At 44.4% G+C, this 14,954-nt stretch overlaps 1 protein-coding gene and 1 non-coding gene across 34 annotated transcripts in view; both read left to right on the top strand.

Moving 5' to 3' along the window:
- The window catches only part of CELF2 (CUGBP Elav-like family member 2), an 854,288-nt gene that overhangs the window by 751,825 nt on the left and 87,509 nt on the right, over positions 1 to 14,954 (top strand). For all 33 annotated transcript variants that reach the window (XM_074405050.1, XM_074405048.1, XM_074405046.1 and 30 more), the window contains one exon: positions 13,174 to 13,222. In XM_074405050.1, coding sequence (XP_074261151.1) covers positions 13,174 to 13,222 — 49 coding nt within the window. The remainder of the gene's footprint in view (positions 1 to 13,173; positions 13,223 to 14,954) is intronic.
- On the top strand, positions 1,032 to 1,190 carry LOC120367686 (U1 spliceosomal RNA). Its single transcript, XR_005582006.1, has one exon. It is a non-coding gene; the product is annotated as a U1 spliceosomal RNA (small nuclear RNA).

The following is a 14,954-nucleotide window of genomic DNA, read 5'->3' as shown; positions in this document are numbered from 1 at the left end:
TAAATGCAGCTGCTGAAAACAGTATCTGATGTCTTGCCCAGATGTTTAATGGATTTGCATTTTTAAACATGGGTGATATGAAATAGCCCTTAAGGCATTTTGTAAAACTTGCCATTTATTTTTAGGAGGGAATTTTGGGGGGCAGAGGCAGCCTCATTTGTTGAAAAGAAAAAAAAACATATTTAATCATTTTTGCTTAATCATGATTAAGAAAGGAAAATTACTCTAGTTACCTGTTTTCACTCACTCAGTACAACTCCCAAAGGCCACAGAGGTAGTTGAATAAATGGAAAAGAAATGCCAAGTGAGGTATGGTATTTATTTGTCTGTTGTAAATGAAGTTGTCATTCGTAAACCAATCAAATCATGCATTTTTTATGAGAGGTTGCAACTTGCAGAGAGGTGGAAATGTTAGACACTAATTAATAAACGTGGCTGGCAGAGCAACTCAGAAAACTCAGGACTCACAAACTAAGCTGTGGGGAGGATCATTAGAATACGAAATTCAGTAGTGCTTTTCCATCGATTTCATGAAATGCCTGTATCCTGTCAGAAGGTTCAAGATAAAATACAGTTGGCTTAAATATTCCAAGTTAGTTTTGAACCAGAGATTTTAAAGATTTGCTTGTTAGAGGGGTATTTTTGTGGTGGCTTTAGATTGTCTTAAAGTTCAGAGGAAACGAGATTACTGGATAAGCATCAATAACATGAACAGAGCATTGAAGCTGCTTGGAGTGGATGGAGGTTGCCTTACATTGTACTCGAAACACTCATCAATTCCATGGTTGGTTTAGAGTGTAGTGTTGTTTTAAGCCAAGTCAGTCTTTAATTTAACTTGAATTGAAACTAGTAAATACTGCAGATGAATTACTAGGAACCTGTCCAAAACCTGAAAGAGAAAGAGTCTAAATAAATTGAACTTTTTGGACCTTTTATGAGTTATCTGAAGAAAATGTAGTTTCATTGCCATGCAGTATAAAGGGTTTAACCATATGAAATGGTCACTGTTAACCCATTTTTTAAAAACTACAATACTTACCTGGCAGGGGAGATACCATGATCACGAAGGTGGTTTTCCCAGGGCGAGGCTTATCCATTGCACTCCAGATGTGCTGACCCCTGCGATTTCCCCAAATGTGGGAAATTCAACTGCATAATTTGTGGTAGTGGGGGACTGCGTTCGTCCTTTTTAAAAATAATAATAAAATAAAAACTACAAAAACAGCAATTTCACATTAACCTAACTTGAAGTGTAGATGTTTCTGTATAATAAATATACAACAGTCATAGATTGGCAAAGGAAATACGCGTGTATATGCATGAAAAGGGTCATTGTGCAGTTGTGGGGATAAACGGACAGCCGAAGTTCATGGAATAGGGGGTTGCCGGATTCAATTAGAAGAGCGTTTGATGCAATAATGCGAAATAGGCCTGACAGGGGAGCCTGGGGTCAAAGCGTGGAATTCCCTGAAATACAGGCCAAGGAGCTCGAAGTTAATTTGGCAGGTAATAAAAGTTTTTGAGTGGGGGAGAAATATTTCTAGACCTGAATTTTAGACAGATTAAAAAAGGCAATGGTGTAGAAAATGGAAGGCAATGACCAGAATTGGTGAGCAGTCTGTTTCGGGGATCCAGGTGAGCAGGAAGGAAACCCTCACTAGGGCTGTGGCCATGGAAATAGAAAAGTCTATGAGAAGGAAAAGAAATTTGGTAGAGGGAGAAACTGAGAATTTCAAGGGGTAGAAAATTAAGCAAATTTAGGGCCACGCCAAAGTGAGAGGTCTGGGAAGCTGGAATAGCTGCCCCCATCCTGGAGTTGATGCTCCGAAAGCAGTGGTCTCTGTCTAACTTCTCAAGTTGTCAGTGGGGTACAGATTCAGATCATTACCTACGGGGTGAGGCAGGGGTGTAGTTGAAAGAGTCTGAGTAGAATCCTGGGAGGCAGTGTAAGAGATCAGCGCTAATAGAGCCGTGCCCTGCTAGGAGACTGAGAAGATCCAGGTGAGGAGACTTTTTCCCAATTCGAGGCCAGCACAGGTACCAGGTCCTCAAGGAGAAAATGGGCACTGGGGCATATATATGTACAGCCACATGGGTATATGTACCCAGGATGAGGGTTACCAGGGAGGCTTGGGGGTCAGCCACTCACTGGCTTTCAGGGCTTTGTTCATCTCGGTTCACAGGATGTCGAGATCTGAGTCAGTGAGCCCCACCTGACAACAGCTGGTGCATGAGAGAGCACTGAAGGCTGAGTGAGCACTGTGGAGGCAGTGTCCCAGGCAGAGACAGATGTCACAAGGATGATTTGTTATTAAACCAGACTTGTTTCTCTCAAACTATGAGAGAAAGCTGTTTGTTGGCATATATTATTGAAAGTAATGGTAAAAACTGCAATCACTTTTGCACCAACCTAATAGAATCTAGGATTGAAAATGTAAAGAAACCACCAGGTCATTAAATCACGCCTTTAGTCGCCTTTAATGGCCAGGTCAGGCATTATCATTTCAGTGTGTGTTTTGCATTGTCCACTTAGGTAGCTTGTCTCATTTAGTGTCTCGGTAAGGTCTGGAGAACATCTGGAAGAAGGAGTATTGGCACACCCATCATTGACTTCAGAAGACAGTTCCACAAGTCAGAAAGGAGTCATGGCTAAAAAGGATGTTAGTATACTTCCCACTTAATGATAAGGGAAAAATATTACCTTTCTGTTAATTTGAGCTCATTAATCAGTAGTGATTGTGATCTTCCAAATGTCACACAGAATTCTTGTGGTCTTTTGTCATAATTGTAGCTGTCATAGTACAGCCTTATCAGCACTATAATCCTGCAAGGCTATTCTTAAGTTGAATCTTTCCATTTATCTCCGTTTTCAAAATTGTTTTACACCCTTCAGTTTTTTGTGATTAAAACATACAGCTCTAAGCAGAGGATTCTAGGCAAACATAGGTATAAGCTTTTAATTAAAACTAGTTTTGCTTTGCGTTTATTTGGGAGCTCAACTGATTGGATTCGTTGCTTCTTATGTCACAAAAGTACAGTGACATAGAGGGAAGAACTGAAATATTCTCAAAGAAATTTCCTGTTCACAATAACATTGCTAAACACAGAAATGACAGCACCTTCTACTGAGATAATAGCTAGTTGGGTGCCACATCTGACGGGAGGGTTAAAAAAAGGGCATCAGTTTATTCACCTTTATCACTAACAGAGTAAAAATGTTTCTCAGAAAAATTAAACTCAGAAAAGATGGCCCTTTTTTTGAAGAGCAGTGCTTCCGAAAGCAGTATACTCACACTTAGATCTGAGGTGTTATTTTTCATTCATGGTCTGTGCCTCCTATTTTAAGCCTATTCATTTTTCTTCTAATTTTAAGATTAAATAAAGCAAAATGAAAGCTTGTGTTATTATTTAGTATGAAAACACAGAACCTAATCACAGTTAATGAGTGTAATAAATGCTAAGCTGTACCTTCTCTTATTTGGTGTGTGTTTTATACACAGAAGGTAACATAGGCTGAGTAACTAGGATGCCAAGTTACAGATGGGGTTGTGGAATGCTATCTGACAGCCGATTAGAGTAATCTGTCAGAAATGATGACTTAATCACCATAACAGACTCCAAATTCCCTCATAGAATTCCACCCAGAGTAATCTCGTTTTCCTGCAATATTTTATTTTTTGCCAGGACTAAATGGCTACATTGCTTGTTCCCTCCCCCGCCCCACTCTGGTGTACAGCATGATTTTAGAGAAAATGTAAATAGGTAGTGTCTTTACAGCACAGAGGCTGATTTGGAGCCTGATAAGCCAAAATCAGATACGTAATCCTGGTTCTGTAGTTTTTCTCCATCCCTAGATTATTAGCAGGTGTAGTTGAGCACTGCTTGCTGTGTACATCCCAGGTGATGAGGAAAGGCCGCTCTTTCCAGTGTGTTCTCTTAGCTTTCAAATGGGACCTTTTCCCCTTCCCCTCAGGGAAACTCCTACACTATGTGAAATAATAATGAAGATAATGATGACAACTTCAGTGGGCACTTACTGTGCCATCGGTGTTTTAAGTGTGTCGCACACATCATGGCTGTCAGGAAAAAGTCGTAATTTATTTCCACTGTAGTTTTTTTCCCCTGGTTAGGAGAAGGGGATATGAGAGAAGAATAACTTCTGTTTCTTTGTTGTTATCAAACTCAAATTCCCTTTTTTTTTTTTTTTTTTTTTACTGGCTTTGATCACTTGTATAAAATTATGTCAGCAAATAGTGATTGAAAGTTTTCTGACCAGGCACGGTGGCTCACGCCTGTAATCCCAGCACTTTGGGAGGCCAAGGCAGGTTGATCATCTGAGGTCAGGAGTTTGAGACTAGCCTGGCCAACATGGCAAAACCCTTTACGAAAAACAAAAAATGAGCCAGGCGTGGTGGCAGACACCTGTAATCGCAGCTACTCAGGAGGCTGAGGCGTGAGAGTCTCAGGAACCCAAGAGGCAGAGGTTACAAGGAGTCAAGATCGTGCCATTGCATTCCAGCCTAGGCAACAATAGTGAAACTCTGTCTCAAGAAAAAAAAAAGAAGTTTTCTGTGTGCCTACTGCCGTTAACTCTGTGGTGATACATAAAGCAACAACTTGAAACAGCGCTGAGACTCAGAAGTTAGGTAAGTGCCGTATATTCCGCCTCCACCGTGGAACTGTCATCTTCAGAAGGTAATAGTTTTTTCCCATATTTCCAAAGCAGCATTCAGATAAATAGGCCTTGCATAATCCAGGCAGTTAACACAAAGCCACACCCCAGGGCCGTTTGACATGAACAATGGCTCACACAACAATGAGTGGTCTTCACTTTGATTCGTTTTGTAGATTCCGGTGTACTTTTCTGCACTGTTTGGGAATAAACCACGAAATGTAGGATCAATTAATGTCAGTGAATCACAACCATTATTTTCTCTCACAGAATGATTGATAGTAATCTTATTTATCTTCAGTTTGCTTCTCAGCATCTGTGTAGAACATTTCAGATAGCTTGCCCTATGAAAGAAACCTCAGAGTCTAATCCACTATGTGAGTTTTGAACCTCTAGATTTGAACATAAATTTAGTTCCATCCCTATTAGTCGAACAGCAGAGTGACCGGGGCTACACTTTCCTGGCATGACTCTAAAGCTATGTATGTATGTTTTCATTCATTACATGTTTTTAAGCTTTCTTCCCTGCTCTTTTCATAAAACTCAAACAATAATTTTTGTTCTTGGCCTAATTATAAAGTCATTGTTGTATATATGAAAATCTACACACACAGGTATAAAATATGAGTTTCACATTGGAGACAGGCCTTTAGATTGAGGCAATCTTTACATGTAGTGTAGAAGAGGGAAATTATGGTAATGTTACAGATTATTCAAAACCCAAAACTTGCTTGCACCACAAATGGGAGGATGCACATCAGAGGCGGCGTCAGGTAGAGGCCTCAGGCTTGCGTTCCCACTGGGCGGACCTGGGTTCGAATCCCTGCTCCACTACCTGCTTGCTGTCTGTCTGACTCTGCCAAGTTATTTAGCCTCTCTGCCTTGGTTACTCATACCATCTCCAGGTCTCTGGTCAGAATTAAGTGGGTTACCTGCAGAGTGAGAGTGCCTCAAGAATGAAGGCAAAGGAGAGGTTTCCTCAGTGTTGACAGAAACTATCTGAAGGCTTTATTCTACTCACCAGTAATAGTTAGGACCTCCAGATGTGGCTTTGTCCCAGTGATAAAAACTGCTTGTGACTTACTTATTTTTTGAAACAGGGTCTCGCTCTGTCCCCCAGGCCGGAGTGCAGTAGCGTGATCTCAGCTCACTGCAACCCCCTCCTCCCAGGTTGAAGTGATTCTCCTGTCTCAGCCTCCCAAGTAGCTGCGATAGCAGGCACACACCACCACACCTGGCTAATTTTTGTATTTTTAGTAGAGACAGAGTTTTGCCATTTTGGCCAGGCCAGTCTCCAGCTTGTGACCTGAAGTGATCCACCCGCGTCATCCTCCCAAAGTGCTGAGATTGCAGGTGTGAGGCACCACGCTGGGCCAGCTGCTTGTTATTGATCTGAGAGATTATTTTTGTCATCTTTATTCTTTCTTTCACAAGTGTCCTATTAAAGGTTTCTTAGCAAGTTTACCATTGTATTACTGTTTGTTTGTTTTTTGTTTGTTTGTTTGTTTGTTTGTTTTTAAGTAAAGGTTATTGTTCAGTGCTGACTGGTGTTCCTAAGTCACCATTCCTAAAGCTATCCCGGCTCTGCTATATAGAGCATGGTAGAACAGTGGAATGAGAATCAGTCGTGAGGGAGGCAGGCAGACCTGTGTCGCTTGGGGCCGCCTTCCTATATGGTAGAAGGTCCTGCGATGGGGCACGCGCTCTTTCATTTTAGGAGGTGATAGGCCTCCAGTTGGTGGCAAATCTTTTGAAACTTTTTAGCATTCCTAAATTTTTTTGGAGAAAAATTCAGAAGGTATAGGTGCTTTTGGCATTCCATAGTTACTGTATAAGCAAGACATGCGTATTGTCCATGGGTGATGTTTGCGTTGTCACGGAGTGAAAGAAAAATACCCGCGGGTCTTTACTGGCCGGAATCCTTTCTTTTTCTCACTTGACACATAGCTCTTTGTGAATTCACATCTTTCCATCCCCTTTCTCTACTTTTAAATATTTTATGGGCAGTAAGCTTATAATATGTGCTAGCACGGCTGCTCTCTCAAGGGGTCATGATGGGTTTAATAATGAGATGCCTAACAGTGGCGCTGTAAAAACCCATTTCAGGTTAAAAATGGCATGTTTTATTGAATCTCGTGTTAAAGGTGGTTAACTCATCAATTGGTGATGGCTGGGGCTCAACAAGCTCCAACACGAGTTCTTCTGTGTGTGAGGGGCCAGCCGTGCCTCTGCCCGCAGCCTCTTCCTTCCCCCAGGACTCTGTCTCCAGACTCGTCCTGCATTGGCTCAGAACTGTCCCTTCCTGCAGCAGAGACTGACCGAGGCAGAGGGCTTCGGAGAGCCCCACGAGACTGTGTCCATAGCAGTGATTCCGGAGAGCACGGCTGCTCTGTGGCCAGCCCCGCGGCGCCCAGCAGTAGCAGATGTCGGTAGAGCTGCGTGCAGCGCTCTGCGCATGCGCTTGCCCCTCAGACTTGCGAAATGACTTTGTTCCAAAGTCGTACTCTCAATTTTCATTTTCATGAGTCACAGCTGGGCCCTTGTGTGATGAATCGAAGGTCAGCTCATTCAGGAGTGAGGGGTGTCAGGCCCAGTCACAGGCCAGCCAGGGTGAAGACCAGAGTGGAGCGCTCAGCTCTGAGGCCCTGTGTGTGTAGGGAGGGAGAGGAGGTAGGAGGACAACCGGCCGCTCATCCCCAGGAGGCGGGATGAAGGCGGAGGCCTGATGCTGGAAGGCTTGTGTGGTCCACCAGCAGCAGATGGCTCCTGCCAGGGTGACAGGGATGGAGGCACTGGTGGCAACTGGTGCCAGGTCAGAATCAAGCCTGTGCTGTTGTGGGTGCAGGAGCTTAGCTTTCGGGAAGAAGGGACCATGAAACAGGGACCTGTCCTCAGGAAGCTCCAGCTCACTGAGAGCCCAAGCAGACCCCTAAGGACCATACTTACGGGTGCCGAGATGCTCCTCTCCACGAGCTCCACCTTGACTGTGCGTAGGATGCTGATTCTTAGTACACAGGAGCAACAGAGGTTCAGCAGAAGCCTTCTTAGGACGGTGCTTAGCTCTAGTTCCCTCCCCACAGGCAGGAGGAAGGGAAGGAGCCCTTGAAATTTCCCCTTTCGTTATGTTTCACTGGCTTTTAAACAAATAGGGCTAAATAGAGACCAAGAAGTTAACCAGCACCTTAGCATGTGGCTTTTGGCAAAATGTTATTCTGCAAAAAAAAAAATTCTAAAAATTCGTGTGCCATCAAGGAACTCTTCAAATGAATGGGTTTATACGCCTTTCTTTAAAGTAATGTAAAGCTGAAGAAACATGTGAAGTCCCATTTATTCCCATCAGCAGGGTCTATTTCCAAAACCTATGTTCCTGCCATTTCCCGGCTGACGTGCTGCAGCCTAGCGTGGGGGCACCGGAGATCTGTCGTCTTCTAAGCTTGCTGCAGGAGCAGCTGAGATGAGCAGAAGTAATAGACTCATTGTGTTTCATCATGACTCAGGAAAACCACCCTGTAAAGTCAGAGTCTGGTGTGTGTAAAATTCTTAGACTCATCAGACAATATAGACAGATCATGACAGTACAGACCACTGAAGATGCTTTTAGTCACAACCCATTCTGTACGGCTGGGAGATGCAGCCTCAGTTTAATTAGCGCACATCTCTTCAGTTCAGAGACTCCTTGCTAAACTTCTTGAAGATTGTGTGCTCCCTTGTCATAGAGGAAGGAGGTAGCCCCTGGGAACTAGCCTCAGCCCTGACCCGAGCCACACAGTAGGCAGATTAAATTAGCGACTCCCATATCATCTGGGCCTTCGCCTGGTTTCCTGCTGTCTGCTGGGACTTGCAGGCATGTGCAGAGCACAGCATGAGATCCTGCCTCCGACCCTGTCTAACTCTGGCAGCAGGGAGGGCCAGGGTCCCTAGTTAGGGGAAGCAGTTGAGAAACAATGGTTCTGACCCCACTGATTTCATCATCAGCTCTTGAGAGGGTGCTGAGGGTGTGGGCTCTGGCTGCCTATCCTGGCGCCTAAGGAAGGTTTAATCAGGAGTGAGTAGATTTGCATTGTTTTCTTTTTACTAGAAATTGTCCAGCCCACGAACAGATTCCTCACTGTTAGCCTTGTTGTGCTTTAGGTATTTTGTTTTCGGTGACTGTTCTTTTTAACAACTTCTGTTGCTTCCTCTGTTGATTGGGGTATATCATCATTCTTTATCAGCCATAGGGCCTATTTTCTCTTCCCTGAAATGTCCTTTACGCATCTTCTGGTTAACATTGGATTTCTTTGAGAATGAACGCAGACATTGCTTCATGTGAGACACCTTCCCCAGCATGTCCTTCCTCCATCTGTATTTGGTGTCTCTTCTTCGAGTTCCCACCATACAGCTCTTAGCACACCTCTTACCATGCTGTGGGAAATGGTTGCTCTATCTGTCCCTCCTACCACACTGCAAGGTCCATTGCAATAAGAACACCAGCTCCTCCTCGTCTTCCCAGCATCTAACATATAGCGTCTGGTAAACACAGAAACACGTGAATAAACCAGCAGTCATACTAGGTCAAATCATTGAAACGATTTCTGTTACAGGGAAGGAATTCTCTTTTCCATCCTTATAACTTGAAACTTTACACTAGAATGTCCACTCTTTCATAATAACTTCGCTACTGAAGAAATCTCCCAAAGTTCATGGAGGCCAAAGATTTGGAGGAAGCGAAACAGTATTATGAGAACAACTCCTCCCACCCATTTTTTGTCTTCCTTGACATTTACATCTTGTGTGATCAGAAATCTGTAACTCAAATGAACTGTTCATGGTAATGAGCTATTATTAATACAGTTCTGATTGAACACCTTTCTCTAAGAAGGTCACAGTGCTTTGCATACATTATCTAGCTTGTCTTCAGAACATACCTGAAGTGGGGTGACCACCTATTCAGAATTCACCATGGTCTGACAGTCCACAGCTCTGTGAGGTTGATTTTTCCCCTGCTGAGCCCAGGAAAGACTGAAACAAAGTTCAAGTCTGCAGTGGCAGTAGCTCAGTGACCACCACCACAGCTGTTTTGCCGAGCCTTCTGTGGAGTCTGAGCAGCACAAGCGAATTCTCTCAGCAGTTACACGAACACTGAGAGTCCAGTCTTAGTGTAATACGGGTCATAAAGCTACAGAGATCCGGTCTTATGAGAGTTAGGGGGAAGGGAAGATTACTTTCCCCTAAGGGGATACTGCAGGTGCCTTCAAATGAGGATGTGTCTGTCACCTTCAGTGAGTGAAGCATGCTGTTCTTAATTAAAGGCTCCTATGGCCAAGGTCCCACATTGGACATTTTATGGAGAAGCAGTGTGGTTTAGGGAAGGCATCATGGGATTAAGAGTAGGGATATCAGATTTGTGTAATCCCAGTTCTTGTTAATCACCTGTGTCCCTTCAGTCACTATTCCCTTCAAATCCGTCAGCTAAGAGCACTGGCTGCACAATTTCCAGGTCTCTTTACAGATTTAGAGTAGAGGGGTTCTGTTCTTGCTGCTCCCAGATTTCTACTTCCCACCCTCCATGTGTTTCACAGATGACAGATGCATCTGAATGCTCTCGGGCTCTATTTGTGTTTCTCTTCTGTTTGTCCCTGTTTTTATGTGGATGCACATCGACCACCATGATGGACTGCATGCTCCCTGCGGGCAGGAGCCATGTTCATTTCATTTTTGTGTCCCATGCATAATGTAAGTCGGCTCACCTTGTCTCTCCTATATCTTGAACCTGTGAATCTTATCAGACTCTTTTCAGCAGATGAACCTGTACAAGTCTTTCCTGTCTTGAAAGAACAGATGCCACCACCCCCCATCCTCCACTGAGTTTCCTATTAAACCCCTGTGCAGGTGATCTCAAAATACATGGAGTCTTCATTCACCGTATCCACTGTAACTTGTCCTATTTTCCCCTCCACTTCCTGTGACCTGGTGTTCTCTGCCACTCCACAGAACCTACTACTGATAGATTCCCTGAAGAATTTTTTATTGCCAAATCCAAATTATTTGTCCCCTCACAGCCCTTGCTCTGGCTGACTGCTCCCTCATTCTTGAAACTCTTCTCCCCTGATGGCTCCCATGGGACCGGCTACTCCTGCAGCTTCTTCTGCCCTTTGCTCTGCCCTCCTTGGACTCCTCTTTCCTGGTATTCTGTGCAGTTCTGTCTTTGGCTCTCAGCTCTTTGCATGCTTCTTTCCCTCACTGACAGCTTCACACATAGCTGTGGCTTCACTGCCATGCTCAGGAACATTCTCTGTGGCCCTGTACCCTCTCTCAAGCCTGAGCCCCATGATTACAACTTCAGTCTGCATCCCAGTCACATCAAACTTAGCATGTCCAGACCTGTGCCCTTTAGCTGCCCCTGAAACTCCTTGCTCGCATTTTCCCCATTTGGGCAGTCATCCCACAGTCCACCTGGTGTACACATCTGGAGTTCCCCTTCTCTATCATCCCCACGACCAGCCAGTAGTCATGAAGTTCAGCCTCGACCAGTGTCACCTGGCCTGTGGCAGCAGCCTCCTAACTGTCCTCCTTGCCCATGTCTCCCTACTGTGATCCACCCTCCATGCTGCAGCCAAAATGGCTTTTCTAGAATTTCCATCTTGTTGCCTTTGCTACTTAAATTTTCTGTACCTGACCAGGTACTTTCAGACAAAATTTCAGTTCCTTAGCTTGCAAGACCCTCTGAGACCTGGGAGTTGCCCACCTTTACAGCCCCTTCCTGTGGTCCTCTGTGCTCACATTGAGAGCTTCCTGTGGGAAGGAACTGTCACCCTTCCACTCGCTGTGTCACTGCAGGGCTGTCCCATGGGTGTAACATGCTGGTCCCCCTTGGTTGCTGGCACGTCCAGGGATTCAACCCATATACCAGCGTGGCTTTCCTCACCAGGCAGGATTAAGTCCCACACCCCTGGACTCCTGTGCCAAAGTCTGTCCTGCCTCTCCCCACTCTCTTGCTAGGGTGCTTACTGGCTGTGGGCAGCAGTGTCTCTCCTACCCACGCCACACTGAGCACCTGAAGAGAGCACCTTCTTTACTGGCTTTTGTTCCCAGTCCTTGGCCCAGAGCCTAACAGAGGGTATCTGTTTCCTCCATACTTGCTGTACAACCAGATAGATGCATGCTGGGTGGATCACTTGCTCAGAGAGTCCCCCACCCAAGTTACTGGTCCTTCTCTCTATTACTCTAGAATAGAGGTCACATTCCTCAGCCCAGCTCATGACTTTCCACAGTTGACTTGTCCTGCTTTGGAAGAGGCAGCTCACTTATCCTCTTTCTTCTCCTTCCTCCTCTGTTCTGAAGACCCAGGCAGACATTAGGTGCACGTGATGCTGAGTGCCTGATAATAATTTCCCATGATGAAGGCACCAGAGCCAAGTGCCATCTCCCTTTATTTAAATTAGGTAAAACCCAGAGCTGTGGCTTGCAAAGAATGGAAGTCCACTGGGGAAATGAAAGGTTCAGAGAGAATGGGACCCATTATAATAAAAGCATTTATACTGTCAGTGATTCCATCCACCCTGTGGCTTCTGTGTTCCTTGGGGTGCAATGAAATGTGAAGCAGGAGGCCCTTTGGAGGTGGTTTGAGGAATTGATTCTAATCGGAAATGGTGGTGGCATTTTATGATTGGAGCACACTCTGTGGACCAGGCACCAGGTGTGACCGGCAGTTTATGAAGAGCCATGGGACACTGGAGTCCAATGTAGCTCAGGACCTCAGCCCTGCTGTCTCAGTTTCTTACTGGACATGATTGGAAGGTGGGTGTCACCCTTCCTTCTGCCCTCCCCCTTTCTATCCTTCTTTGCATTCTTCAGTGGCTCGGTGTCCCTATTCTATATTTGTATTAGCATTTAATGAAAATTATATACTAGCATTTGAGTCAGTCAACTGCTAGATCTTCAGATTACTCATGAGACCTAAGAAAAACCCATGTAACAAACACAGGATGGCCAGAAAAGTCTGCATGATTTAATTTTATAATAATAGGTAACAATACCTAAGTTGTTTTCAACACATCTTAGCCTCTACTTAAGAAGCACTTTACATGCATTTTCTCATTTAATTCTGACAGCCCTACAGTGCAGGTGTTAGCTCCATCTCACAGATGAGGAGACTGAAGCTCAGAGAAGTTAAGACATTTGCCCGAGACTGCATAGCTGTAATAAATGGCAGAAGCAGTATTACCTATAATATAGAGGCAGAAACCATACTGAGTGGCAGAACCATGTTTAAAATTCAAGTCTGACTGCAGAGCCCAAGCTTTTAAATATGTGCTGTGTTACGGGGCCACGTGACTTAAAAGGGTTTGATTCCTGAAAACACAGGCCTGCTTTTTAACGTAGTTAATATTACCTGGGAGAAGTCTTGTTATTACTTATGTGCCCTTAAAACAGTATCAGAACTCAAATTGCTTCAGATTTCTGAGATTATTTTTACAGTTGTTCAATCTGCCTTTACTTTCTCACTTTTGTGTTTTTAGATGCATCATCCCATTCAGATGAAACCTGCAGATAGTGAAAAGTCAAACGGTAGGTGGTAACCAACTGTCTTGTTTAATAATATCTGCTTCTTGAAATGAAAAAGTTAGATGGGGGTGGGAGGAGGCGGCCCGGCTGCTCTTCTCTCTAGAAGAGAAAGCGCTGCTCCAGGAACCTTAGCTGTGGCTTGTGTGTCTAGAGGGATGCAGTCTCCACTGTCCTGTCTTGTCGATCTCTGGTGTAAAGATCATGAGGCTGTTAGAAGCAGTGGCTTTCTGTGTCCTTCTGTTTGGACTTGCCCTGTATAGGTGGTCCTGTGGCATTTGGCTCTCGTCTCCTCCAACAAAGCAGTATGGGGCTATCTCATGGGGATGCAGAGGACGTCAGCAAGAAAGGAACTGCCAGTGAAGACTTAGGCTGTCTTTCTGGGAGATTTTGGTTGTTGGTTTTTTACCTTTTCCATGTGTTTCTCTTGGACTTGGAGCCTGCCTTACTGTACTTTTCTCTAAATTGCACCGATACATTTACATTAGAATTCAGAGTTTAGTCTGCTGATGAAATAAACGTACACTTGGTGCAAAAATATGCATTTGATGAGGTCCATGAAATAATTGGGTTTTGCCTCTTCAAGACACGAGAGAGTTGATAGCCACATTTCCCTCTTTAATTTTTTTGTTTCATTTCTACAAACCTTCTGTCCCTGTTTTGTTCTATTAATTTACTGAAATGTATGTTAAAAGAATCTTCTACCATCCTAGACTGGAGAGCAGCTCTGTCCCATAAGACTGTCATAATCAGTACTGTTTCCTTCCAACAGGCAGTTTTGCACCTCATTAATTAGTAATCAGGGCAGAAGCCATGCACTCAGAGATCTACATATCTGCAAATGTAAATTATGATTGGGCTCTAAATCTCTCCACAAGGTATTTTTTGCTAATTGTAGTGCATTCCATTTTCTGGCTTCTCCACAGACTAGAAAGTTTTGAAGAAAATTCCAAGTCATATTTTGGTGCTCCCTGCCCCCAGCTTACTAGAGCTTGCTTCTCTCAGCTCTCAGCAGAACACAGTGGCCCATGCCTGTAATCAAAGCTGCCCAGGAGGCTGAGGCAGGAGGATCCCTTAAGCCCAGCAGTTCAAGGCCAGCCTGGACAACATACATATATAAAGAACGAACACAAAAATTTTAACAAAGCTTTTCTCTCTCTGGGAGGAGACTTTGGTGCTTTAACCACTGTCTTCTCCTTAGCCCTGCACTTTACTTAGGGTTAATTCCTCTTTTCTCTACTGCTTTATCACAAACTTGACTCTTAGCACCAGAAGGTGTCAAATCCACTGCTGCTGTGTGGGCCCATGACTGAGCAACACTGCTCCTACATTCACCAGTGCTTAATACATCAGTTACTGTGCACCAGGCATGTTGCTAGGGGCTGGGGCTGCGCAGTGAACAGGAAAAGGAAGAAGAAAAGAACCCAAGAGACTGTGTCTCTGACCTTCTGGAACTAATGTTCAGTCTACTGATTTAAGTATCCGGAAGTCACTTAAACACTGAACTTGAATCTCCGCATTTGTAAAATGGGATTAATGGTGACTGTCACACCTCAGTTGGCTTTCCCCTGGCCCAGGACTCAAATAAGGTATTTGTAACTATCTCTTTAATGATAGAACACGTCTATAAAATGCTGATTACTTTTTACACCCAGAGGTGGTCTCCCAGCCTCCGCAGGCACTTCACGGATCCTGCTGGCCTGCGAAAAAGACCGCTTCACCCAGGCTGGCTTCTTTC

The sequence above is a fragment of the Saimiri boliviensis genome, chromosome 8 (assembly GCF_048565385.1).
Source record: "Saimiri boliviensis isolate mSaiBol1 chromosome 8, mSaiBol1.pri, whole genome shotgun sequence".
Classification (NCBI taxonomy): Eukaryota; Metazoa; Chordata; class Mammalia; order Primates; family Cebidae; genus Saimiri; species Saimiri boliviensis.
The sequence above is the reverse complement of the archived record's forward strand: the minus strand, read 5'-3'. Positions and strand labels throughout refer to the sequence as shown.